At 42.1% G+C, this 26,187-nt stretch overlaps 1 protein-coding gene and 1 long non-coding RNA gene across 3 annotated transcripts in view; both read right to left on the reverse strand.

Moving 5' to 3' along the window:
* c18h20orf27 (chromosome 18 C20orf27 homolog) overlaps positions 1 to 25,630 on the reverse strand; it is a 33,623-nt gene extending 7,993 nt beyond the window's left edge. Inside the window, exons 1-6 of one of the 2 annotated variants that reach the window (XM_042070373.1) lie at positions 25,005 to 25,630; positions 19,477 to 19,577; positions 7,970 to 8,100; positions 3,456 to 3,594; positions 2,157 to 2,282; positions 851 to 959 (exon numbers count right to left, since the gene is read on the reverse strand). In XM_042070373.1, coding sequence (XP_041926307.1) covers positions 859 to 959; positions 2,157 to 2,282; positions 3,456 to 3,594; positions 7,970 to 8,100; positions 19,477 to 19,495 — 516 coding nt within the window. In that variant the 5' untranslated portion in view covers positions 19,496 to 19,577; positions 25,005 to 25,630 and the 3' untranslated portion in view covers positions 851 to 858. Of the gene's footprint in view, positions 1 to 414; positions 960 to 2,156; positions 2,283 to 3,455; positions 3,595 to 7,969; positions 8,101 to 19,476; positions 19,578 to 25,004 lie in introns of those variants that run through there. The other variant, XM_042070372.1, reaches the window with a different exon arrangement.
* Positions 415 to 21,292, reverse strand: LOC121690053. The gene is made up of 2 exons (XR_006024978.1): positions 21,254 to 21,292; positions 415 to 856 (listed from the first exon to the last, which is right to left on the reverse strand). It is a non-coding gene; the product is annotated as an uncharacterized LOC121690053 (long non-coding RNA).
* Positions 25,631 to 26,187: the final 557 nt, after the last annotated feature.

Below are 26,187 nucleotides of genomic sequence, written 5' to 3' on the forward strand. Positions count from 1 at the left end.
AGAAATCTACTTTCCCGTGAAATTATTTGTTTTCTTACTTGTTGTTTGACCCCCTTCCCTCATATCAATATTTTACATAAACAAAAGATACAAAACTATATTGTAAACTGATATGCCCTGCACACTGAGAAAGCAACAGCCATAAGTGTATTTCATTTATACTTTCAGTGTGTACTTGGTACTGTTTTGACACAAAAACACCAAAGAGTTTGAAGGGTTTAGTTAGCAAGAATTGTGTTGGTTTGGTGTAAAGTCATGTGATTTGTGTGCAGATGTTTGCAAAAATAGCCAATAATTGCAAAAATAGCATCTTAGCAAACAGAAAACAAATGTAAGAAGCAGAAATGCTAATAATGTAGCAGTGCATCCAAAAGCATAAGGGAAACAGAATCAAGTTGCGTTTATAACATTTCATCATTAGATAATCACAACGTTTTAATTATTCAACATAATCAAAAGCAAAAGACAGAACACAGTCATCAGTCATTACTAAGCTTGAAGTAGAGGGAGCTCCTTAGCTAAACTAAGAGATCACAGTGTTCCTATAGTCCCCCGTCCTCCCGACCCCTTGCAGGGCTGCATGGGCAGTGTCCAAGGACAGGGGTTACTCCATGATGAGAAGCACAGAGAGAGATCTAGCTACTGATGCAGCAGAATGTATGGCACTGGTGTATGAGGGCATGTGAGCATGTGTGTGAAGCTATATTTGTGTATGAGTGTATTTGTGTGTGTGTGTATATATGTTTGTGCATTTGTGTGTGTTAGTATGTGAGGGGATGTGTAGCTGTGAAGATGTTAATTAAACAGTGTCACTCATGCATGTGTGTGTGTGTGTGTGTGTGTGTGTGTCTGTGTGCTTTAGTCAAACCCTTGCCAGTCACTTTGCTCAGAGTCGTACTCTAGTTCCGCCCCTACACATCTCACTCCTTCCAACAGCATGGGAGTGCCGTGGTGGCGATCTGGAAGAGATCAGGGAACAGGGAGTGGGAGAAAACAAAGGAAAAAGAAAAACAGACACCAAAGAAATCAGTGAACAAAGAAACAATTACGTTCAATTACACTGAAAAAACACAAAAGAAAACAACATCTATTTTGCCATGATCCCCTTTTTCCGTACCATTTGAAGTCTGCTTAACTATGGGACTTTATTTTACTGTTCCGGATATTTGCCAATTGCATTCTGACCACAAGAGGGCACAAGAAGACAATAAAATATTTTGACACAACTGACGATTCCCTCTACGCAGACAATTCAAATATTCCCCATGTTAAACAGCCTAAGGTGGTAAAGCACACAATACAACAACACATAGACTTTTAAACCAGACAAATACAGTATGTACTCACAGAAAAAGCCATGTCACAAGCATGTGCACACACACACACACACACACACTATTTACACAACATGCTCACACTTATCCAGAACACAAACACAAATCATTATTATAAACATGTGACCCCTATACAAACATATAAGAAGCAAAACTAAACAAAACTCTCACTGACCAAACCAGTCCTTACATTTACATTTATTCATTTGGCGGACACATTTATCCAAAGCGACTTACAGCAATGGAATAACATTTAGGCTATTAATACTTAAGCATTTTAACATTTAAACTTTTAAACTACATGGCTACAGCTACGGCGTTAGAATAGCAACTACAGTGCAGAGGAAAATAAAGCTTTAGTTTACCACTGCATCTGTCAATACTAGCACTAGAGGATAGGAGTGCCTACGTATTAAGTACTAGGCAAAGTATGGAGGAGGAAGAGTGGTAGAAGAGGAGAAAGAGAAGAAAAGAGAGGGAAGTGGAGAGGGAGGAGGGAAGAGGAGGAGGAGTGTGGTAAGTGCGTATAGTGTGAGGTTGTCAGAAGCGCTAGGAGAGGGGGTATTCTTGGAAGAGTTGTGTCTTCAAGATAGAGAGGGATGTCCCTGCTCTGATGGAGCTTGGCACATCATTCCACCATCGGGGGACCAAAGATGGAAAATGTCTGGATGACATCCTCTGGAGGAGCGCAGCCTTTATGAGAGCTTAAGTAAGTGGGTGCAGACACAACGAACAGCGGGGTAACGTGTCCTTTTTGGTTAGGAGTCACTGGCTCATAAACAATCGATACATACACACAGACAAAGTCAGACAGGCACTCACCCATAACGCGTGCCTGCACTCTGATGCGCACACACGTGTCCTCTTTGCTTTCGCTCACCAGGGTCAACTCCTCACACAGCACCCCCTCCTGGTGGGGCATGTACTCACAGTGCAGCCGCACACCGCCTGATAGGGATGGAAAGACAGAGAGAGAGGGAGGGAGAGAGAATGAAAGGAGGGAGAGAATGAAAGGAGGGAGAGAGAGTGAGGAGTGTTAGAAGGGAAAATGACAGAGAGAGAGAGAGAGAGAGAGAGAGAGAAAAAGAGAGAGAGAGGGGGAATGTAAGAGAAAGGTGGGGCGAAGTTGAAAAGAAGAATGTATCAGAGACACATGAGAGAAAATGAAGGCGATCACCTTCGGCTTGCTACAAATTCCTATGAAAGGCCACAACTGAGCATCATTGAGACCAGTAACACAAACAATGAATACTTAGTCCATGAACAATAGTGAAATGGTCAAAACAAACACTGATTGAATACACTGCAGGGTTCTGAGCTGCAGTTATAAGTGCACGCTCTTTTGACATGCAGGGCTGTGGGTCATGTGAGTCATGTTGCTTATAATAAATACTGATAAGGGTTACTGTGGTTGGCCTGGGAGACCAGATTGGTCACAACCACAATGACACACACACACACACAAACCATACACTCTCTCACTCGCTCGCTCACACACAGACATACACAGACACACACACAACAAACCTCCAGAGACATGTAACTCAAGAGGATGGAATACTTCCAACACCCCAGGGTCAAAGACATAAATCTAGCCACACACAGACACACACTGAGCAATGGAAAAGCACCGAGCTTGCCAGCTGTACAGTTCAAAGCCATGTCAATATGGTGATGATTGTTTTCTCTGTGCCGCTAATTGCTTGATTAAAGACGTTAACGAGATCAATTAACACAGAGACGTTAATGAGCTCAATTAGACCCAGGGGCTCCTTCTGTTTCCTCTCAAAGCTCACAGCCTTGTAAACACCACACAGCAGAGCGGCTGTGCTCTGCTACACAGATGCAATTCAATCCAATCACCTTCCCTCCCCTGCAAAACACACACACACACACACACACACACACACACACACACACACACACACACACACACACACACAAATACCTTGTCTTGACTGGTCCTAATTAAACAAACAAAAATGTATTGCTGATTTCAAAACTGACAAAGATAGCCCTTTTCTCTCTCTCTCTCTCTCTCCTCACACACACACACACACATGCAGATGTACAGACAGATACACATACACATAACTGAGAGCCAAGAGGCTACAGCTGTACCTTCTGATTGGTGGGTGATGTTGGTGATGCGGATATGAGGGTTCGGAATGGGGGCGGGACAAATGTCGGTGCCTAGCGATGGCAACTCTGGCAGGGTGAAGTCGATCTCATACCTGTGCTGTGTCTTCAGAAAGCCCACCTGAGTGTGGAAACACAACATGCTTTTACAAACACACACACACACAAACAAACAAAAACATTCACACACACACACACACACACACACACACAGTTATGGTAAATGCTTAATCTGGCTCACACATACACAAGCTCACACACACACACATTCTAGCAAGATGTGGCCCATCCCCACACACACAGCTAATTCAGTCATACATACCACCCACAAAATAATGGTGGGTGCTTCCCTCTGCATTTCAGCTCAATACATCTTCTGTTCACGTAAGAAAGGAGATTTCCAGCACAAGAAAGAGAGCACAGCTCCCTGGGTCACACACACTCAGGGATCAACCACTGATGCAACAGCAGGCAATAAAGCAGCAGAGGGCAGAGCGAGCCCCAAAGCTTCAGAAGTTCAGATCAGACGAAGTAAGGGAAAATGGTAAGTTAGCATTGCAACTAGCAACAGAAAGGGAGAAAAGAAATGAGATTAAATTGAAGGAATAAAAAGGAAAGAACAGGACTCTATATAGTGTATCCTATATATCATTTAATGTATGATATACCAGGACTCTATATAGTGTATCCTATATATCATTTAATGTATGATATACCAGGACTCTATACAGTGTATCCTATATATCATTTAATGTATGATATACCAGGACTCTATACAGTGTATCCTATATATCATTTAATGTATGATATACCAGGACTCTATACAGTGTATCCTATATATCATTTAATGTATGATATACCAGGACTCTATATAGTGTATCCTATATATCATTTAATGTATGATATACCAGGACTCTATATAGTGTATCCTATATATCATTTAATGTATGATATACCAGGACTCTATATAGTGTATCCTATATATCATTTAATGTATGATATACCAGGACTCTATATAGTGTATCCTATATATCATTTAATGTATGATATACCAGGACTCTATATAGTGTATCCTATATATCATTTAATGTATGATATACCAGGACTCTATATAGTGTATCCTATATATCATTTAATGTATGATATACCAGGACTCTATATAGTGTATCCTATATATCATTTAATGTATGATATACCAGGACTCTATATAGTGTATCCTATATATCATTTAATGTATGATATACCAGGACTCTATACAGTGTATCCTATATATCATTTAATGTATGATATACCAGGACAATTCTTCCCCATGATAATAATAATTTGTCATGTCATGATACTAACAATATAGTTGATGGCACCCAAGCAGAATGAGAACAAGTAAGGAGTTAATTAATGATGACGGTTCATTTGGACTTTTTAGATCAATCAAACTCTCAAGACTGTAAGCTTATGTGACTTGTGTTCAAGAAGAAAGTGACTGGATGGTTAACACATTGTGCAGTTGTAGTATAAAAATGGCATGAAATAAATAAGTTTAAAGTCTACAGTATATAGTTCATCCCTACTTAACTGTTATAGGAATGAAAAGAAAGAAATGAAAAAGAAAAGGAAAACAAGTTGCTATTAAGAGGATGGACTCCATAATGACACAAAGGATGGCAGTGCAGTAAGACACAACATCTGGAGGATGCCCCCACCCCCCCCGCCGCCCAACACACACACACACGCACGCAATGATCTGCAAACCCTGTAAAACATTATTTATTTATTTTATTATCCCAGCCTCTCAGAAGTAAATAGACGATGGCATTCACCACTCTGTGAAAAACAGTGTGGGAATATAATGCAACAGTTTAATATCATTCAAATACCGGTATTCTGAGAATCCAGAGATTTTTTTGTATGCAAGAACCAGGGCTGAAAAACACTAATGGATGGCAATGGCCTTCAGGCCCTCAAGTGTTGCTGTTTCTGCCATTTTCAAGTGACAGAATCCCATTTAGGCATTTCTTCTGTCTTGTAGGAGAATTCCAGAGATTTTTCTAGAAAAAAGACCTCTGTTTCTCGAGGTCGCCGAGTACTCTATCGACTCTCCCCATCTTGAGTTTATGCAGCCAACAGCTAAAGCTACCAGGCATCTACAGTGCTACACTCTGGGGGCAAGTTCATGGCCCCAGAGTGTAGCACTGCCAGGTCTCCCAGGCACCTCTGTGTCTCCCTCCCTCCCTGTTTGCAGCAGGTGAATGGCACAGGTGTGCTCAGGTGTAGGTGACTGGTCCTCTGATTGGCATGGTGAGAAGAAGCCTAATAAGAGGAAGACAATAGCCCTGTTTACATGGACACAATCTGATTACAAACGGAGTAATGACTCAATCTGAATAAAAATGCCTCATGTAAACACCTCTACACCTCTAAACAACGATCAGATTCAGCCCGATCCAACTAAATTTCCAATCGGATCGAGAGAGGTGGTGTACTCCGTCCTGATAATCCGATCGATTGAAAAATCCACCCAAGTTAAACAGGTACTCTGATTGTTGGAGTACATCTCTTCTTTCTGCGCAGGTGTTCTCCTATGTGGTAATAATACTGAGTGACGTAAACAAATGAGTTTCCATGGCAGCAATACAACTAGGAGCTTCTAAATGATTCCATGCTTGTTCCATGTACAGTAAACCCAGATTAAACGCCAATTGGTTTATTTAGCGTTCATGTAAACAGTTCGGTTGAGATTCACTTCAATCTGATTGAAAAACAAAAAGTCCATGCAAACACGGCTACTGATTTGCACTACATTTTGGTTCAGCTTTCACTACACCCACTTTCTTTACATTCTGTATTATATTCTTGAAAAAATATACATACAATTTCACATATGCCTGTGGCCTCCCCTTTATGTATCCATACTGGAGCCCAGCATGGTTTACACACACTGCATCCCAACTGTTTTGGAAACGGGGTTGTACACAAGAAACCTGTAGAGACGTCAGCGACTCTGCTAGCCTGGGTCCACTGGGCCTGCCCATGGCAGTCTGCCTGCAGCCTGGGTCCACTGGGCCTGCCCATGGCAGTCTGCCTGCTGCCTGCTCAGGTCTGGTGCTGCGCTCTCAGTGCTATTACAGACTTTTAACAGACTGTTTTCTCACTGTGGTCTCTTAGTTGCTTAGTTGTTCTGAGTGGTGTTTACTCACAAAACAAGCCTCGAGTGAGACTTTGATAGAGGCAAACACACAGACACACACACAAACACACAGAGAGACACACACACACACACACACACTAAGTATGTGAGCGGGAGAGACAAAGCAAGAGAAAGACAGAGAGAAAGAGAGAGAGAATAATATGGACTATGGAGTATAAATGGACTTACTGTCACACCAAAAACCTACTGTAATTGAAGTGGAGTCAGTGAGTAAGAGATAGAGAGAATGACGAAGTGAGAAGCAGTGACAAAAAGACAGAGGGGAAGTGTGGGACAGAGAGAGAGAGAGAGAGAATGAGATAGAGAGAGAGAGAGAGAGAGAGAGAGAGAGAGAGAATGAGAGAAATGAGAGATGCCCACTGTGTCAAAGTGTTAGAGGGGTCTTTGATGCTTGCATGCGCTCCACTTCCTACTCACACTGACAAATTTGCCCCCGTGGCTGTTCCTATGACAACAGAAGCTCTAGGGAGGGGCAGTTTGATGGTCAGAACATTCACTGCTCTAAATGTGTGTGTGTGTGTGTGTGTGTGTGTGTGTGTGTGTGTGTTTCTCACAAGGGAGTGGGCTGCCCTACTGTCAAGCCTTTGGCTCGTGCCTTTGTGTGTTTGGATGCAGTTTAGCGGAGAGAGAGAGTAAGAGAGAGAGTAAGACAGAGAGAGAGAGAGAGAGAGAGAGAGAGAGAGAGAGAGAGAGAGAGAGAGAGAGGAGAGGGGAAGGCACTTGTCTTTCGGCAAGCTGACCAGAGGTCTTTCAGCAGGACGAACAGACCAGACCAGCAGTAAACAAACATAACAGTCATCTTTTATTCACTGCTACTGGCACTAGACCCTATACACCTACACAGATGTGTGTGCATACAAAAGCAGGCAAACACACACACACACACACACACTCAATCTAACACACATAAACTCTAACTTGCTCTCCCACATACTGTACACACACAGATTATTTTTCTCTCTATTTTAGGCACAGCCCTTCTCACAGGCACAACAGTCAGGTACAAATCACAACAGACAGGTACAGTACAATACCCACTCAGTCTCGTTTTACTTGTTTTACATGCCCTATGTCCACACACTCTCAAACACTCCCATTTCAACAAAGATCTCTTTGTTCTCTGTTTTGGAACTTTCTGAAGCAAGCAGAATCAAACTAGTCTCTTATCCTCTGCAGTACAAGTTCAATGTAGTGAGAGATTAACCAACTAGACCCTACGGGCAAATTCCACACACACACATTAACACACAAACACACACACACACACACACACAAACACACAAACACTTACTTTAACCAAGAAGTTGCCATTTGATTCAGGGATCACCATGACAATGGAGTCGTGGAGTTTTTCGTCAAAGTGCACGTGGGAATGGGCCGCTGGCTCCTCTGAGAACCGTACACCACCGGACTTAGATGAGCCTGCGGCAGACACACACACACACACAGGTAAGTAACCCACCAACGTATACAGACATACTGTAGATGCAGTCATCTCATGGAATCTCATGCACAAATGCATCGATCCATTCACACCTAGGCATAGAGCCTAATAAGATGTCCTGTGCAATGTCTCTCACACAGACAGACAGACAGAGAGAAAAACACATATGTGCATATGATTACAGGTCTCATTCGTCTACATATAGTCATACCACACACAGAGACACGAGTCTCTCTCGGTCACGCACGCACACTCTCATACACACACACACACACACACACCAGTCCAAACCAGCCAAGAAAATGCTTTCAGGAACATTTCCTGAAAAGCCGGGAGGAATGTGCGTTAGCGTCTTTGAGGGGTCATTAGTCTAATCCCCACTGGCACCTGAGCTCTGGCCGGCCCACGCGTCCTCCCTGTCACGCTTTTGAAAACCCTGCCTGGGTCAGGTTGGGTCAGGCTGGGTCAGGTTGGGTTGGGTTAGAACAAGTCCAACACTATGAGAGTTAGTTAGCCTACTCTTTAAACATACAACAGGTGCTGTTAAAGAAGTTTGACAGTGGACAGATCCCTGAGAACTCAGCTGCTTGTTAACTCAGTAGAACATGCTTCTCTATTAACTTCACTCTAAAAGTCACAGACAGACCAAACAGATGGTGCAAAGGTTCACGCTGAAGTTTAAATATTTCAAACACTCACACTACAAGGATACAAAAGCATACAAGGAAGTTTATTGTCACATGCATATAGTTACTGGAAGTAAGAAATGCAGTGAAATTATGTCTGGTGTCAGCCTATTTGTGCATTTATGGGGGGGGGTAAAAAGTGCAGTAGAAGGGGTTTAGTAGATTAAGTGGCAAGGGCTGCATAAGAAAGGTGGGGGAGGATTGGGATTGAGCGGGGGCACCAACAAGGAGCACCCAAGAGCGACAGGGGCAAGGAAAAACTCCCTTACCAAGGAAGAAACCTTGGGCAGATCCACGGCTCAAGGGGCTAACCCAGGGGTGGGCAAACTTTTTGGCTCAAGGGCCACATTGGGTTTTGAAAATTGGCTGGCGGGCCGCACAACAAACCACCCCCCCCCCCCCCCCCCCCACGACACACGCATAAAAAAAAAAATATTTTTTATAGCCTATAATTTAGTATGAAAAGTATTTGTTTTAAAATAATAATTGCTTAAAAACACTGCTAATTTTATGCTGTTTAACAAATGTATAAATTGTGTACTGACGCTTTAAGACAGTCGCTTTAATTCACGTTTATTTCTCAATGATCTTCTGCCTGCTCCGCTATGGCTAGTACTGTACCTACAGCTGGGCCCTCTCACAGTTTATAAATGGTCAGTAGTGGGAACTACTGTTGCCTTCATGATTTCCTTTTAAAACTTATAAGAAGGAGATATCAATTATCAACAATCACAAGCCAGCCTGTGGCTCTCTCTTTTACTATTGCAAGCAGAGTGCTGTATGTATGATATATGTGAGTGATGACAGTGAAGATGTGTGTGTGGGCGGGAGGGGAGTGGAGCAGTGACTGTGTGTGTGTGTGTGTAGTGTGTGTGTGGGTAGGTGGGGGCAGTGTGCTGTAAGTATGTAGAGGATGTGTGTTGGAGAAGATCCTGAAGACAATGTGCTGTGTATGTAGGGAGGGGGGGGGGGCAGTGTGCAGCAAGTATGTAGAGGAGGCTTACTGTAGCAAGCAGTGCGCTGTATGTATGTGAGGTGATGACAGTGATGATGTAAGTGTGTGTGTTTTTTTGTGTGTGTGTTGGGGATGGGGGTGGGGGCAGAAAGGCTAGGCAATCAAGGACATGGGTAGATAGATGGAGGAGAAATCAAAAATAATAAATAAAAAGTTCTATGGAGATGTGCAAAAGTTGGAGAAAGTCAGATATGTGTGTTTTGACGTGTGATGAAATAAGAAAATAAATAAAAGGGCTGTAGCATAGGGAGAGGGATGTAAAAGTGCTAAAAGTCATGTAGGTGTGTGTGTGTGGGGGGGGGGGGGGGTCATGAGTGCTGAGGAGTGAATGAGTGCAAAGTCAGTATAGTGTGAGTTCAGAGTTGGGAAATGTTTGAGAGTGCTGAGGAGTGAATGTGTGCAAAGTCAGTATAGTGTGAGTTCAGAGTTCGGATGGCCTGGGGATAAAAACTTCTCCTGAGTCTCTCAGTTCTGGCTTTGTGACTACATAGGCGTCTTCTTGATTTCAGCGGTAGGAATAATCCATTGTTAGGATGAGAAGAGTCCTTCAGAATCTTTTGGGCTCTTAGGAGTACTCTTCTGGAATAGATATCTTGTAGAGCAGGGAGTTGAGTTCTTATAGTACGTTCAGCTGAGCGCACTACTCTCTGCAGAGTACTACAATCTCTAACTGTGGAGTTCCCATACCAGGTGATCAACCGCTGAAGTGTAGAAGGCCTTCATGATGGATGTAGAAACTTTGAATTTCCTTAGCTGACGAAGGAAGTAGAGTCGTTGTCTGGACTTCTTCAGAACATATTGAGTGTTAACAGTCCATGTTAAGTCTAGCTGCCCAATCTACAGCATGTGTTAACCATTGAGAAGCTGTATTCAAGGTCCTTCGGTGACAGAAAAAGTATACAGTGCTGTCCAGATGTAATCCTATACCTACTCCCAAAGCGAAACTTCACTGATTATCAGCTCCCAAAGTTCATCCTCACTGATGACGATCAGCACCCAAAACTCAACCTCACTGATGATGAGCCAATCAAACTCAACCTTACTGATGATCAGCCGAGTAACCTTAGCCTCACTGATGATCAGCCGATCAAACTCATCCTCACTGACGATCAGCCAATCAAACTCAGTCTCACTGATAATGATCAGCCAATCAAACTCAGCCTCACTGATGTTGATCAGCCAATCAAACGCAGCCTCACTGATGTGGGCTCCCTGTGTATTGATCCAGCTGTTGAAACAGGAAACTGTCCCGTCTCCCTCTCTCCCCTCCCTTTATGGTCATATGGCCGTATACTTACAAGACATTTATCCAAAGTGACTTACATTATAATAACAATAAACAACATGTTAACACTGTAAAAGCACAACTTGCAGTGAAACAACCAAATACAAATAAGTAACAATAGAAGCCAATCTCTCTATAGAACTGTCCGATTTTGTGAATGCTTTGCATTCCTCTCCTTTCTCTGACCACCCGTCTATTTTTAAACACAAGTTGAGTTATGGGTGTCATTAAAAACGGATTATGTAACTTGCCAAATATTCCACAAATAGAAGACTCCGGGGGGGTGCTGTTCATTAAAGTTCAGCAGGTTACATACTTGACAAACATATACAGGGACACAGGCACGTAAACATCACACTCTTTCTGTGTGTGTGTGTAAACACATATAAACACCTATACAAGCCACACATACTATACACCAGGGGTCTCAAACTCAAATGAGCTGGGGGCCACTTCCGCCAATGTCATCTGATTGGAGGGCCACGTCAGTGTTAAAGAATAATACAAAAAAAGAACTGCTATTTCCTAAAATGCAATGTTTTTTTTTCAAATACTGTATCAAACACAAAACTACAAACAGAAAGTGCAAGTCTTTTTTATCTATTTTTAGACACATGTGCTAGCAACCTTAGCTTATAAATAAAATAATGATAAAATAAATATGAATACAAATTATAAAAACAAACAAAAAAGCATAAAAACAGGTAGGCCTATGTGTGTGTTTCACACCAAATAAAAATATTTTCCTCTCATAACTTTTTTAAACCTGGCAAACTAGGCATCAGGGTTAAGAAAGCAACACCATTGGATTTTTATATCAAAATTTCAAAAGGCCATGGTTTGAAAGTGGTCAGAGATAAAGTCCTACTGTAAATGTAAAAATCTTTGAGTATAAACAAAAGTTTATGAAGGGGGGTAAATTTACCCATCTAATTTGCCACTGGATGGCAAGCACCTCAAATGATGCACCTTTCAGTAAATACTGGATGAACATATTTGAGCAGGTTTACTTTCTTTTTTGTCATATTACCCACATAAAAAATTAACAGGAAAACACCCAAGTTGTACCAACAATAGTAAACTATTACTAGCCTATAACCACAAGGCCTACAATAAAGTATCCTGGTCAAATCAGTTCCTATCACGGGTGACTTTGTAGTTCTTCAGAGCCCTATTTCTACTACCCCTGCTGTCTGTACCACGTCCATTACGGACACTATCATCACGATTACCACTGCAACCTCCAAGCTATGTTGGGCATAGGGTCGAAATAAGCATGGTATGCTTAGTGGACACCGTTGTATACACGCAAAGACGCACCTCCATTCACAGACACACCATGACTATCACTATGTCATTTAAATGCAGTGTTCCCACAGGCTTTCTAATGGACATAACATAGCTTATGGGCTTTGTTGTGTGATACCTGATAGCACTGTGAGCTGTGAGAGTGTACGTGTACATATTTTGCCACACCAGGGTTTGCAGACTGGCCCATAGAGCGAATTCTCCTCTCCAGGGACTAGGCCTACAGTCATCAAGGAACGCTTTTGCTTTGGTGATGAAGACACCGAAAAGCTGGGATTCTTCTGTCAACTACAACGGACATTAGAGCTCTCAGCCCTGGCCACTCCCCACCACCACCCAGAGGTTTCACATTAACCCATTTGTGCTGGATGCTGCACGACGCAACATTCCTCCCGCCTGTTGCTGCATAGCGCAGCATTGACTCTCCCGCTGGATGCTGCGTAGCACAGCATGCTTTTTATTTCATGTTTCTAGGTGTACAGAGGCTTAGATATTAAGGTTTTGGTAGACGTTGACAATTCTTAGTATTTTTTCAGAAAACCCTCAGGAAATAAGGTTATTTAGTCTAGAATGCCATAGGATTCTATAGGCGTTTTTAGCAGGCATATTAGGAGTAAATAATAATAATAATAATAATAAAGCTTTATTTGTATAGCACCTTTCATACACAGAATGCAGCTCAAAGTGCTTTACATTTGAAGCATGTAACACAATAGTAGTCAGTCAGTCATTATTAATCACTTTTCTTTGCTGTTTATGATATGCTCAGCAACATATCAAAAATATAGAAAATGACGTCATAAGACTGGCAGCCTTAACCCTCTTACCCCCCACAAGCACGCCATATGGCAACTGTGGCAAGGAAAAACTCCCATATTCCAGGAAGAAACCTTGAGCAGAACCTGACTTAATAGGGGGAGCCCATCTGCTTCTGGCTGGCTGCGCCCTCCAATAGTAGCTGATAATAGTAACCAGATGTAGAATAATCTGAAAATGTAGTCTACAGGATAAGATGAGTTAACTAAAAGCTTTCCTGTACAGGTATGTTTTCAGATCTTTTTTAAAAATATTTACTGAACTCGCCTGCTTGATGTACAGAGGCAGGGTGTTCCATAGTTTGGGGGCATAATGGATAAACGCAGCTTCTCCACTTTGTTTGTGGAGCACTTTGGGTACGATTAAAAGATTAGAATTGGATGATCTAAGTTTCCTTTGTGGTTGATAAGATATTAAAAGCTCAGAGATATATGAAGGTGCTATGCCATTCAGAGCTTTGTAAGTAATTAACATAACCTTAAAATCAATTCTATAGGAAATAGGGAGCCAGTGCAGTTCAGCCAACACAGGGGTGATGTGTTCTCTCTTCTTAGTCTTAGTTAAAAGTCTAGCCGCAGAGTTCTGTATGAGTGCCAATTTCTTTAGATGTTTTTTGGGAAGACCAGTGAAAAGTGCATTGCAGTAGTCTAACCTGCTAGTGATAAAGGCGTGAATTAGTTTTTCTGCATCTTGTTGAGTTAAAAAGGGCCGCACTTTGGCAATGTTTCTCAAGTGGAAATAGGCTGTCTGAGTAACTTTACTGATATGGGGCTTAAAACTTAACTCTGCATCTAAGATGACACCGAGGCTTGTTACTTTTGGTTTGACCTGGTGTGCCAAGTTCCCCAGATTACTAAGAATAATATCTCGCTTTAGTTTGGTTAGTTAGTAATCAAATGGGTTAAACAGGCAGTTTCCAAGAGTGCCTGGGAAAGGGAGGGAAGGATGACCCCAGGCTGATGACCAAGCAGTTGACCTGGCCCAGTCAGTGGGATCAAAGGCCACCTGTGTATTATTGATTATGTAGTTATGGGCACACTGGCTGATACAGTAAACATAATTACATACTTGCTTTGTTAAAGGAAAGATCTGGAGTTAACAAACTTGGGTCTATTTATGGATGATGACGAGTTCAAACTTTCATTTGGGAGCAAAATTACATAAATCAGCTATTTAGTTTGACATGGCTCCATGCCTGCTGCTACGGGTTATAAATTTCATTGTTAATGCAAACAACGATCTAGCTCAAAACTTTTGTGTGTTGTACATATATATACATATACATACAATACACACACACAGATATATATATATATATATATATAACACAGTACACTCACACAGCATACACATATATATATATATACACACTAGTGCAGTGCCCGTTCAAATATGCTATTCCTGTAGAAACTCTGTAGCCCAATTACATGCCCGCAGGTAGGCCTGCTTTAAGAATAGGATGACAGGGAAAAACATCATTCCAGCTAAGCATTCAATAGTGAAAATTATATTATAATATTAATAGTGGCAGTGTATTCCACATCATTTTTTACGTTGTTTTGAATAGCCACTGCATACCTGTGTTTGTTGGCGTGTTGTTGCAAAATCTGCGGAATCATTTTATGTAGCCTACACTGATTCAGTTCTGCCAAAGCCCCGCTTCTATCTACTCTGGTAGCCTACAGTGCTGTGTGAGAGGGGGAGTGGCTACAGTAGAGCGGCGAAAGCCAATGTGTGGTTCTTTTACCGATATATGTAATGACATCTTTTGCATTTCTTATCCAAACAACGTCAAACTTGCCACTGCATTTACTCATGCCCGTAGCAAGACACCTGCCAAGTTTGAAATCAATCGGACGAACGGTTCGAGAGATATGCGGATAATAGACATACACAAACACACAGACAGACAGACGTTCCTGTAATTTATAGATAGAAAGATGTGTGTGTGTGTGTGTGTGTGTGTGTGTGTGTGTAGGAGGAAGGATAATCTCTGTGACTTTTCAAAACATGTTTAGCAATATCTTTCTGTTTGTTTTATTGAGGACCAGTAAGGGCTAAGTATTATGCATTAATATTGCATGTGCATGTGTGTGTGTGTGCATGCGTGAATGTGTGTGTGGGGGGGTTATGCCATGATGACATGCAGCTCTGAATTTGAGCATATGCATGATAATTTGTGTGTAGCTTATCTCCATAATGTGCATTCTCTTAACCCATCCTCAGAAACCCTTCTCTTGAGAGATGGATTGCTATCTCTCATCGCACGTTTGTGTGTGTGTGTGTGTGTGTGTGTGTGTGTGTGCTTTAACTGGGTCAGCACAAAAGAGAGGAAGGCTTGAGGCCTTTAATGAGCCCAACAGTAACTCAGATTAAAGAGGGGATCAGAAACAGAGATAATGCTGCTTTGGTGCCAGACTGACACACAAACACGCAACCGCACACGCGCACACACACACACACGCGCACACACACACACACACACACACACACAGCAGTGCATTTACGTTCTAACTCAGAATACAATTCAGTGAAAAGCAAAATAATCCAATAGTCAAATCCGTAAAAAATGGTGAAACACGCCATGTGGCTAATGGTTTGACTAAATAAACACAAACTGTGATTACAATAAAAGTTGAATAAATGTAACCTGATTTGGTTTGTGTCCTGAAGTCTATCCAACAAGAGCACAAACCAACAAAATCAACAAAAGGTGATTCTTTACACCCTTATAACATTTTAATGCGCTCAAGTCAACTTGCGTAATTTCAATGCACCCCAGACAAACCACAGCCAACCAATCCATGCCACACACACACACACACTCTCTCTCTCTCTGACCCCCCCTCCCTCTCTCTCTCTCTCCCTCCCTCTCTCAAACACACACACACACACACACACACACATTTAATCCAGAACATTCCCTGAGGCACTGTCCCCTCTACTGAATTTGACTAGTCTGCATCAAGGACAGTAATCCCATATCCAACAGTAGTCTGCAAGGGTGTGTGTGGAATAACACACGCATGCACACCCCCCCCCCCCCCCCCTACACACACACACACACACTCATCCACACAAATAACTACCGTAAAGCGGCACAAAATATGACCGCCGGTCAGTCCCGCACATTCTGTCCGCAAAAATAAATCACGCTTGTCAATTTGTCTCCATCTCCTACTCCATCCCATTCTACTGCAACTTTTGTTTATGATAAATGAGTGTGTGCATGGTGTGTTTGTTTTTGTGTATATGTGAACTTCTGTGTGTGTGTGTGTGTGTGTGTGTATGCGTGTCATCATAGTTGATTAAACTGCAAGGTCCTTGTTCTGATACTACCAGTAAGCTGTGGCCTAGATCATATGCTTCATGTACATCTAACATATATCTCATATTGATTGAAGTTATTGGAGACCTATCAGCATGATCAAGGAAAAGGAAATCTATTCATTTAGATTAAGACAATGATCATGACTACTCAGCCAATCAGAAATCAGATCAGTCAGCTTTTAAGAGTAACCACATTTTGAATGGCAGATGAATGATTTTCTTACATTCCTCCCTGTAGACCCACAATCCTCCTGGTCATATCTCTTCACTGAGGTTGTTGTCATAACACTGTTAATAAGGCTTTTACATTTAAAAATAGTCCTTCAGTTTGAATGGGTATCTAGAGAAAGTTTGCAATCACACATGTGACCATGATGCTTTTGGTACATTTCTCTCTAATAGTTCAGTGTGTCCTTCCTAGGTTTGTCTTCCCTTTCAGTGGGCAACCACAATTATTAGAATCAGCTATTAGACGAACTCTGTTGTGAGAACTATTAGACTGACTCTGTTGTGAGAACTAAGTATATTAGTATAAGTATAAATACTCTTTTGATCCCGTGAGGGAAATTTGGTCTCTGCATTTATCCCAATCCGTGAATTAGTGAAACACACTCAGCACTCAGCGAACACACAGTGAGGTGAAGCACACACTAATCCCGCAGCAGTGAGCGCAGTGAGCTACCTGCAACAACAGCGGCGCTCGGGGAGCAGTGAGGGGTTAGGTGCCTTGCTCAAGGGCACTTCAGCCGTGCCTACTGGGCAGGGTTCGAACCGGCAACCCTCCGTTTACAAGTCCGAAGCGCTAACCAGTAGGCCACGGCTGCCCCCAAACTTTTAACTATTAGACGCACTCTGTTGTGAGAACTATTAGACGTACTCTGTTGTGAGAACTATTGGATGCACTGTTGTGAGTTTCTGTTGGTTTCATGTCTCCTCTCGCTCTCTCTCCAGTGTCCCGGTTTCCGGACAGTGATTGACATCATCTTCCATCTCTCCACCATCTGCCACCATTACTCTCTATTTTTATTCCTTTCCTGCAGTCTGCTGCCATTGTGAGCGTCTTGATTTAGTCTTCAATAATTCTTACTAAACAGCCTCTCCATAAAGTGTGTGTGTGTGTGTGTGTGTGTGCAAGGTAATAAGTCACTACTAATGAGTGTGTGTGTGCCAGAGTGAGTGAGAAGTGTGAGTGCATGGATATGAGCACATATTTTGCAAAACGTATATTGAAGAGAACTTAAGTGTATGTGTGTATACTGTTAATAGTAATATAAATCACTGTTTGTAAATTTGTTGCCATTGGTGATGCATTGTGTGTCTTTGAGTGAGTGTGTGTGCATTGTGTGTCTTTGAGTGAGTGTGGGTGTATTGTGTTATGTGTGTGTGTGTGTGTGCCTGCGTGCATGCAAGCATGTGTGTGTGTTGTGTTAAATGTATGGTGTGTGTGTGTGTCTGCTCCACCCTCGGGGATATAGTTCTGGCCAGTTGATGTTTCCCAGCGCCCTCATTGCACCAACCCATCACATTTACTTCCTTAACACTGCCCTCCGGTAACCATGGCAACAGTCCAACACACAAAACCAGTAGGTGTGTTCAAGGGGTGCAGTGTGTGTGTGAATGGGAGGGAGGGTTCTGCAACCCCGCCTGCAGACTGCACCACTATGCATGCTGACAGCAAACCCTGCCCCACCCAAAGCCCTGTCTTACCCCACAACAACACTCTTCCAGATGACAGCGGCCCCTTGCAGACAACAAACTCTTCAGATTCAGATTCCGTTTTATTGTAAAACTCTTGTGCTCCTGTTTACCCACATACACACATGATGCATGCACACACACACACGCCACACAGACACACACTTCACATGAGATGAAAGATCTCTCAAAGGTGGCTGCTGCAGGAAGAGAAAAGGCAGAAACGCAGAGACAGAGGCAACATCCACACTAGTCCGTTTTCAGTTGAATCCTAAACACTCGTAATTTTTGCCTCTCATCTAAACTACTCTGGCATTTTCAAACTCCTGAAACTGAATGATTTGAAAACAGTGTTGGCCCCCATATTCATTTTAAAACTCTGGCATTGCATTTGAACCCTAACATCTGAAAACTATGATGTAGGAACCCATGTTCCCTTCCTGATTGGACCTGGTCAATCTGATGTTTCTTGACTCTACATGATTCACTTTGACTTCCACTACTAGCCTGCCAGCTGTGAATGCAACATGGAGACCAAAGTACAAGCATTACTAGCCTTGCTGTCCTTGGCAGCGCAAAGTAGTGCAGTTCAATTTCAGTGTTTCCCATACATTGACTTATTTGTGGCGGCCCACCACAATATCAACATTGACCACCACACAATGATTTTCCAGGTTGTACTAAATTGTGCTTAAATCTGGTTAGCATCATAACCACGCTGCGCAAATTTGCTAAAAACTGTTGCATTCAGGTATAAGTATAGGTATATATACTCTTTTGATCCCGTGAGGGAAATTTGGTCTCTGCATTTATCCCAATCCGTGAATTAGTGAAACACACTCAGCACACAGTGAACACACAGTGAGGTGAAGCACACACTAATCCCGGCGCAGTGAGCTGCCTGCAACAACAGCTGCGCTCGGGGAGCAGTGAGGGATTAGGTGCCTTGCTCAAGGCACTTCAGCCGCGGGTCGGGGTTCGAATCGGCAACCCTCTGGTTGCAAGTCCGAAGCGCTAACCAGTAGGCCACGGCTGCCCCAATTCAAGTTAATTCTTAAAACAATGTTTTAAAATGAAAACGGAATATATAGCCAGAGAGATCAGAGAAAGAGACACCGAGTTACATCAGAGAGAGAGAGAGACAAAGAGGAAGAAAATGACGGAATGAATGAGAGGTAGTGATTGAGGAATTGAAAAGGGTACATAGGGACAAGCTCACCCTTTTTGGAAGTAGACATGACGGTTGTGGGTCCACAGCTGTCGCAGATTAGGTAGGTCAGTCAGCGTATCAGCAGAACCATGTCATATAACGTACAAGTCCTGAGAGAAAGAGAGACAAACACAGAGAGAGAGAGAAAGAAAGAGAGAGAGAGTGCAAGAAAGAGTTAGTTACAGCACTTGAAAAAATGAAAGGCCCTTTGAAAATCTCCGGCTTTGTCTTAGCTAAATTTGCCCAGGGTTGCCATGGCATCCCAAGGCTCCCCAGCCCAGCTGTGAGGATGTCCCGCCGTGTTGAAGATTGTTTGTTTTATTCATCCCCTTATTTATTTATTTCTAATTTAAGAGGATTAAATCAAAGCAGGCCTTAATGGATCCTTGGATAACCGAGAAGGGCTTTTTTGCTGAAAGTTCAGAGCACTCTTTGTTGCTAAGAATAGAATAAACAATCTCAAACACACACACAAAATGACAAGCTACCAAAGAACCCCAGAACTCCGGAGTTTAGCCTTGGATCCTAGGTCATATCTCCTAAAGATAAGACACAACCATAAAACATCTCGGTCTAGGCGACTTGCGTACTACAAATGCAGTATTGTAGAGCCATGATAAAATAATAGAAGGATCATTTGGTGTAAAAGGAGTTTACACTGAACAACCTAAGGGCGAGTGGGAGTAGTAGTTGCTATGCAGACCAACCAACCATCTTCTCGTCTGGAGGAGCACACACGTTTGTGTATACGTGTGTGTGTGTATACATGTCTATAGTGACAGATATTGGGCTACAAATTTAATTTCCATGAACCTACTTGCATTTACTTCACCAAACTAACTTACAGTACTGGCTGGGAATATATATTATTTCAGCACAAAACAAAAGCACTACCATGCTACCCACGCTACATTTAATTTCAGACCCAACAGCTATAAGCTAAAAATGTACTTGCCATCTCACTGCTAATTAAGGCTAATTAATGTGAGAGAAAAATGCCAGGTATGGCGAGCGTGTCTTAATTAACACATATTCATGATCATCTTGCAACTTCCTAGGGAAAAGCTTTACTCTTACAACACACACACACACACCACACATACACACACAGAGTACAAAAAGACAGTTGTTGTCTGTTGAATCTGGGAATCTTTAGCACATACATACACATATACACACACACACACATACACACAGTCAAGAGAGCTCACAGAGAGAACACAACTCAAGTAAGATCAGCATCCATGACACGTAAACTGGTAAGTCAATTCTCACAAGACGTGCCCTCATTCTCTCACACACACAATATCTAAAGGTAAGTTACAGACAGCAGCACCAAACAGGCTCCAATTTTAGTTTGAAGTGATGGGGTCTGCACTATGCTTTATAAGAGCATCCACATTTGATCTGCAGGGTCACCTGCAGGACACTAGCCTGGATGGACTACACTGAAACTGTCGTCTCACAGTGGACACAACAAACTCCAGGGAGGTGAAAGTGGCTCGGGGGGAAGCTTAGAGGCACGTGGTGTTACGTGACACATCAACACGCACGCACGAACACACACACACACACACACACACACACAGACACAAAGGAAGCATGATGAGAGATGAGAGTTATCTTCTATTGCAATTACTGACCACTCTTATTCTTCTTGTGAAGGGATGACTGTCCCTTGTGGTCTCAAATGTGAGCCATTGGTCTTATGCCTTTCCTCCTCCTGTAACTCAGACTCAAGATGTGAGCACGAAATCACCCTCCAATTTGACTTGTCATTCAGCACTGTGTGTGTGTGTGTGTGTGTGTGTGTGTGTGTGTGTGTGTGTGTGTGTGTGTGTGTGCTGTTAGCTGGGTGCTGAATAGAGTTGAAAACCAAGATCCCTCTCAGGCTCTAACTACTGTCTTAAGAGACTGACCAGCCATCATGTCATGTCTAAGCGCAACATAAACACATGACACAGGTGGCCATATATAGTATGCTTAACCCAGCCAAGGCATGGTGCAGTAGAGGGGTAGCCTACACCAGTAGTTCTCAAAGAGGGGACCCATGAACAAGGGGTCTGCAAAGTAATTTGCTAATAATTTGTTAATAATAATGTTGTGGTTTATCATTTTAAAAATTAATATCTACAAATGACCACCCTGTTCACCAATGAAACAAGTAAAGAATATGCTAGAAAACAATATCATATGTTTATATATGTTTTCTTTTTAAAATAGTGTCTAATAGTGTCCTGTTTTTCCCCTTTTCATGGTATTCTATCTAATGGCATTGATTAGGGATGGATAAATTACAAACAAAAATCTATGGATTGTCATGAGAAAATAAGTCCAGATATTGTGGTCAAAGTTTAGCAAATTGTTTTTTTATTTTTTTCAAAACTTGGTTGTGCAATATTTGCATATTGCTTTCTTCTAATTTTGCCCTTTTGGCCTATGTGGCCAGATTATCACAGACTAGACTAAGATATGACACTTTTTAACTGGATATGTCCTGATTTCCTCCTTGCTCCCTCTATAGTCTAGTCCAGAGGTCTCTAACCTTTATTCCTCTGAGCTGCTTTGACAAAATGGACAAAATGGACATAGCTGAGAGCCTTTTTTCCTCCGAGAGCTACTACAACAAAATGGACATGGCCGAGAGCTTTTATGTTAGTAGTAGCATGCCATGTATTCACATAGCTGAACTCCACCCAAAACCCCCTGAATAAGATTTGTATGCTTTTTAAAAGGTTCCTTTCAACTCATTTACCTTCTCTCTTTGTAGACTGTGAATTTGATTTCATAGGAATTTTAACATGTTTCCCAAGTGACTGGATTATCAGATTTATGAACATCTTCCTCAAACCTTTTGGAGAGCTACTTAGAAACAGGTTGGGAGCTACCTGTTGGAGACACATGTCTACTCTGAATGGACCAGAGTGAAAACATTCGAAATATTATCAGTAAAAAGGTTGATGTTCAGGACTGGACAACTAACCAAAGTGTCAAAAGTCAACTTGCGCAAGCAAAGCTGTACTTCGAGAGAGCGAGCAGATCTCATCTTCAAGAGTGTATGGATCCCAGTGGTTGTTTCGTGCACTCGCAGCTGTTTTTTCCTGCTATGTCTATATGTGTGAATTAATATTATTTGCTCGTGAGGATGTTTCACTGAGCTCACAACATATGGCAATACAATAATGCCATAATCTTGAGCATAGTTGAATATTGGGGGGACATGTATTACAATTACGACCTTGCATCATAGGACAGCTGACTCTTCAGAAATCACTTCTGCATTTACACGAGTAAAGGCTGTCCTATGTATGGACTAATAATGATCTGTTGCTGGTTGGGTACAAAAATGATTTGTTGCTGCTTCTGTAAAGTAAATCTGAAATATTTCCCTTGCAATTCTACGGCTCATATTCTTACTGCATTTCATTTTAAAGCCATTCTGGAAACAGTATAACACTGTTGTATTTTGGTGTTTAAGCTTACAGGATGTGAGGCCGATGACCCTACAGGCAGAGGTCACCTCTCTGACTCAATCGCCTTTCCCATGATGCACGGGGCATTTGTTTCCTTTTAGAACTTGCTGTGTCAGGACTGAATGTGTGAGCATGCACACACACGCACACACGCTGTTAAACACCATCAAATCAGAAGAGGAGGCTGTGTCTCAAAGCACTGATAGCATCTGTCTGTGGCTTTGAAGACCAACAAGAGATTCAATAACAGTTTTTAATCTCATCTGCCCTTTCTTGCAGAAAGCAACCTTTAAATGTGAATTTCTTTGTCTATGTTTATGGTTCTTTTGTCCAAAGTGAAATATCCACACAATATTGGTTTGCCATTTTTCCTTTTTTTTTCTTTGCATCTCTCATTCCTTCTGTGTTTCCACTAATTGCTTTTCCTGCTAGTGTTCACTGCCCTCTAACTTCGAATCGCTTTTTTCTCACTTTTCTTTCTTCCAAACTCAGCCTTGTCTCTTTGATTCTCCTAGCCTATTTGGACTGGATCTTCAGCTCCTTTTCCCAGAGCCACTCTTTTGATGTGAATTACATCTCATTAAAAAGCCTAGCAGCTCCCTGAGAGACACCTTTTCTAATCTCCTCTCTGTCTTTGGATGGAGGAATGAGATGTGTTCCCTCCATTGGGTCCAATTTCTGAGGCCCTCTGTCTAAGCTGGTACACCTCCCTGGGATCCTGACCTGAGCAAAATTTAAAGACACAGAGGATGGAGGATGAGAGTTAGAGAACTGGGAGAGGAAACTAAGGAAAAAGAGGGAGAATGTGTGCCTGAGAGAGTGTGTGTATGAGTGTGTGTGTTTCAGTACCTGTCCATGGGGGGACATCAACAAAATGACGATGTTAGTGTGCTAAACTCTGCTTTTAGACACACAACAACAACAACAACAATCCATATCAGACCGCTATGATCTGCCTAACTGTCATATTTTCTGTGTCGAGTCAATATTCCAAGGCTGCAGGAAGAGGAAATGAAAAGGCTTCCTAAATATATCAGCCAGTGTCACAGTAAACTGCTTTGGAAGGGGTATTGGGGATTTCAGCAGAAATAGACCATGGCTTCGCTACTTAAATCAAGCAGTTCAACAAATAACTGACAATGTCTACTCTGAATTTTAAAATAATTACTATAGTTTCCCTCCTGCCTGTTGCTATAGGCCTAGGCTACTTGAACAAATCCAACAACAGTCAGCATCATGCAAGCACCCTGCTTTCATTGCAATGTCATGCTTGTGTAATAAATCATGAGTATCTTGCACTGGTGTGTGACTGTACCAACTGCTCATGTGGGATTAAATATTGCACCAGCACTTAAAATGCATGCATGCATTTAATCAGTTCTCAAGTAACATTCAATCTAATAGAGAACGAAACGTGTGTAAAGGTTTTGGGCATTAATTATCTCAGATTTTACATTGGACTTGAGTTGCAGCTAAACTAAATTTTTCTCTCAACCCTTCAAATCCGGGAATAATTACAATAATTAAGCTTCTCCTAGTTCAAAAAAGAAAAGCCTATAACGTTAGATATAATTCTCGTATGTCATGTTTTCATCTGTGCTGTTCGTGGTGATATTGCCTTGATGTTGCTGCCCCCGGCAGTTAGAAAACTGGCGCATCTACATCCACTCTGATGTTCAATTAGAGTAGAATAATAACATATGCAATGAATCTCTTACAACTGTTACATTAAGGGTGAGGTCGGAAAGACGATATTTCACCACACTACAACACTATAATCCATAGGCTTCGTCTAGCAGTGAGCATAGCCATTATCTGAAACACATGTCTGTCTGTCTTAGACATGCTTGAACAACTGGCTAACGTAATGGAGTTAGCAATCGTTGGCTGCAATTCTAACATAAATGATATTCTAGCATTGATGAGACAGTACACACTTTCTGTTTCTGTGAACTTTTATTCCAATGTCTTAACCCAACCCACAAAATCCGGTGTTAACACGAATCGCTTCTAGTATTCTGTTGCAGACCAAACTACTGAATATCAAAACGCAGTGGGACTGACCTGTTCTTACTGTGGTCGGCAGCTCTCCTCAGTGTATGTTACGTCCAAATAAGTTAGCTAGCTACCCTTTCGTAGTTGGCTAACCAGTCCGACAGTCTGTCTTAAGTAAGGCGGGGAGTAGTGGCTATCCAGCGAACTGTGAAGCTATACAGCAGTGGTGTCCTGGGGAAAATGAATATATTCATAAACTGAGGAGGATGATCGCATTCACTCCGCCCCGGCGCCAAGGCGCTTGAACCACACAGGAGTATAGCCCGTCAAGCGTCCTTAGCCAGTGTTATTGACTTCCGCGTTGATCACGTGGATTCAGAAGGGTTCTTGAGTGGATTTGCACTTTTTGCGCCACTTCAAAAGCCAATCAGCCCTGTTACACTACTTAAGAATCAATCAAACGCACTTAGAAACCGGATAAACAACTAAGGACTGTAGTTTGCTGATAGGCCTAGCCTACTGCTGAAATCATGTCCAAAGCGACATCCAAAGCGACAAAAACAATATAGAATAGAATAAAACTAATACGGAGAGTAGCAATAATAAACACCAATGTCAATTAAATCAATACCCTAATAAAATAAACAATAAAAATGAGGGGGAAAATCAATAGGCTAATAAACAATAATGTCCATTCAATGAATATAAAAACAATAACATGGTAAGACTACATTAAAGCCTGTGTTGCAGGATTTCGGGAGGTCTCGTTTTAGAGGGTAGTTTTACATTCATTCCTATGGGAAACGGTCGCGGTTACACTTTCAACATGAAGTTTGTATATTTACACTTCGAATTTCGTTACAGCATTTATATGACAACGACCCTATGGTCTAACAAAGATAACAATGTCTTCCGATTTATATCTAGTGATAGTGATAATGTCGTTAGGCTACCGGGCAAACTTAGTCAGAAGATCAAAATAAAGCATCATGATAGCTAGGCTAGCTACGGGCTAACTTTTTAGTCCCACCTGTGAGCCACCCCAGTTGTTGCAAACTTAGCTTTTAGCCGCCGCCGATTAGGCTGGTCGTGTCTTCAGCATGAATATTTTCGATAACTACTGCTCGTGATTGATTGCCATCGTCAGGGTACGGCTTACCAAAGAGGGAGACAATATGGGCAAGTCGCAGTTTTGCAGGTGCTTGTGTGGGTTGTGCCGTCCCGATGGAAACTGTGGTGGAGAGCTGCAGCA

The sequence above is a fragment of the Alosa sapidissima genome, chromosome 18 (assembly GCF_018492685.1).
Source record: "Alosa sapidissima isolate fAloSap1 chromosome 18, fAloSap1.pri, whole genome shotgun sequence".
Lineage (NCBI taxonomy): Eukaryota > Metazoa > Chordata > Actinopteri > Clupeiformes > Clupeidae > Alosa > Alosa sapidissima.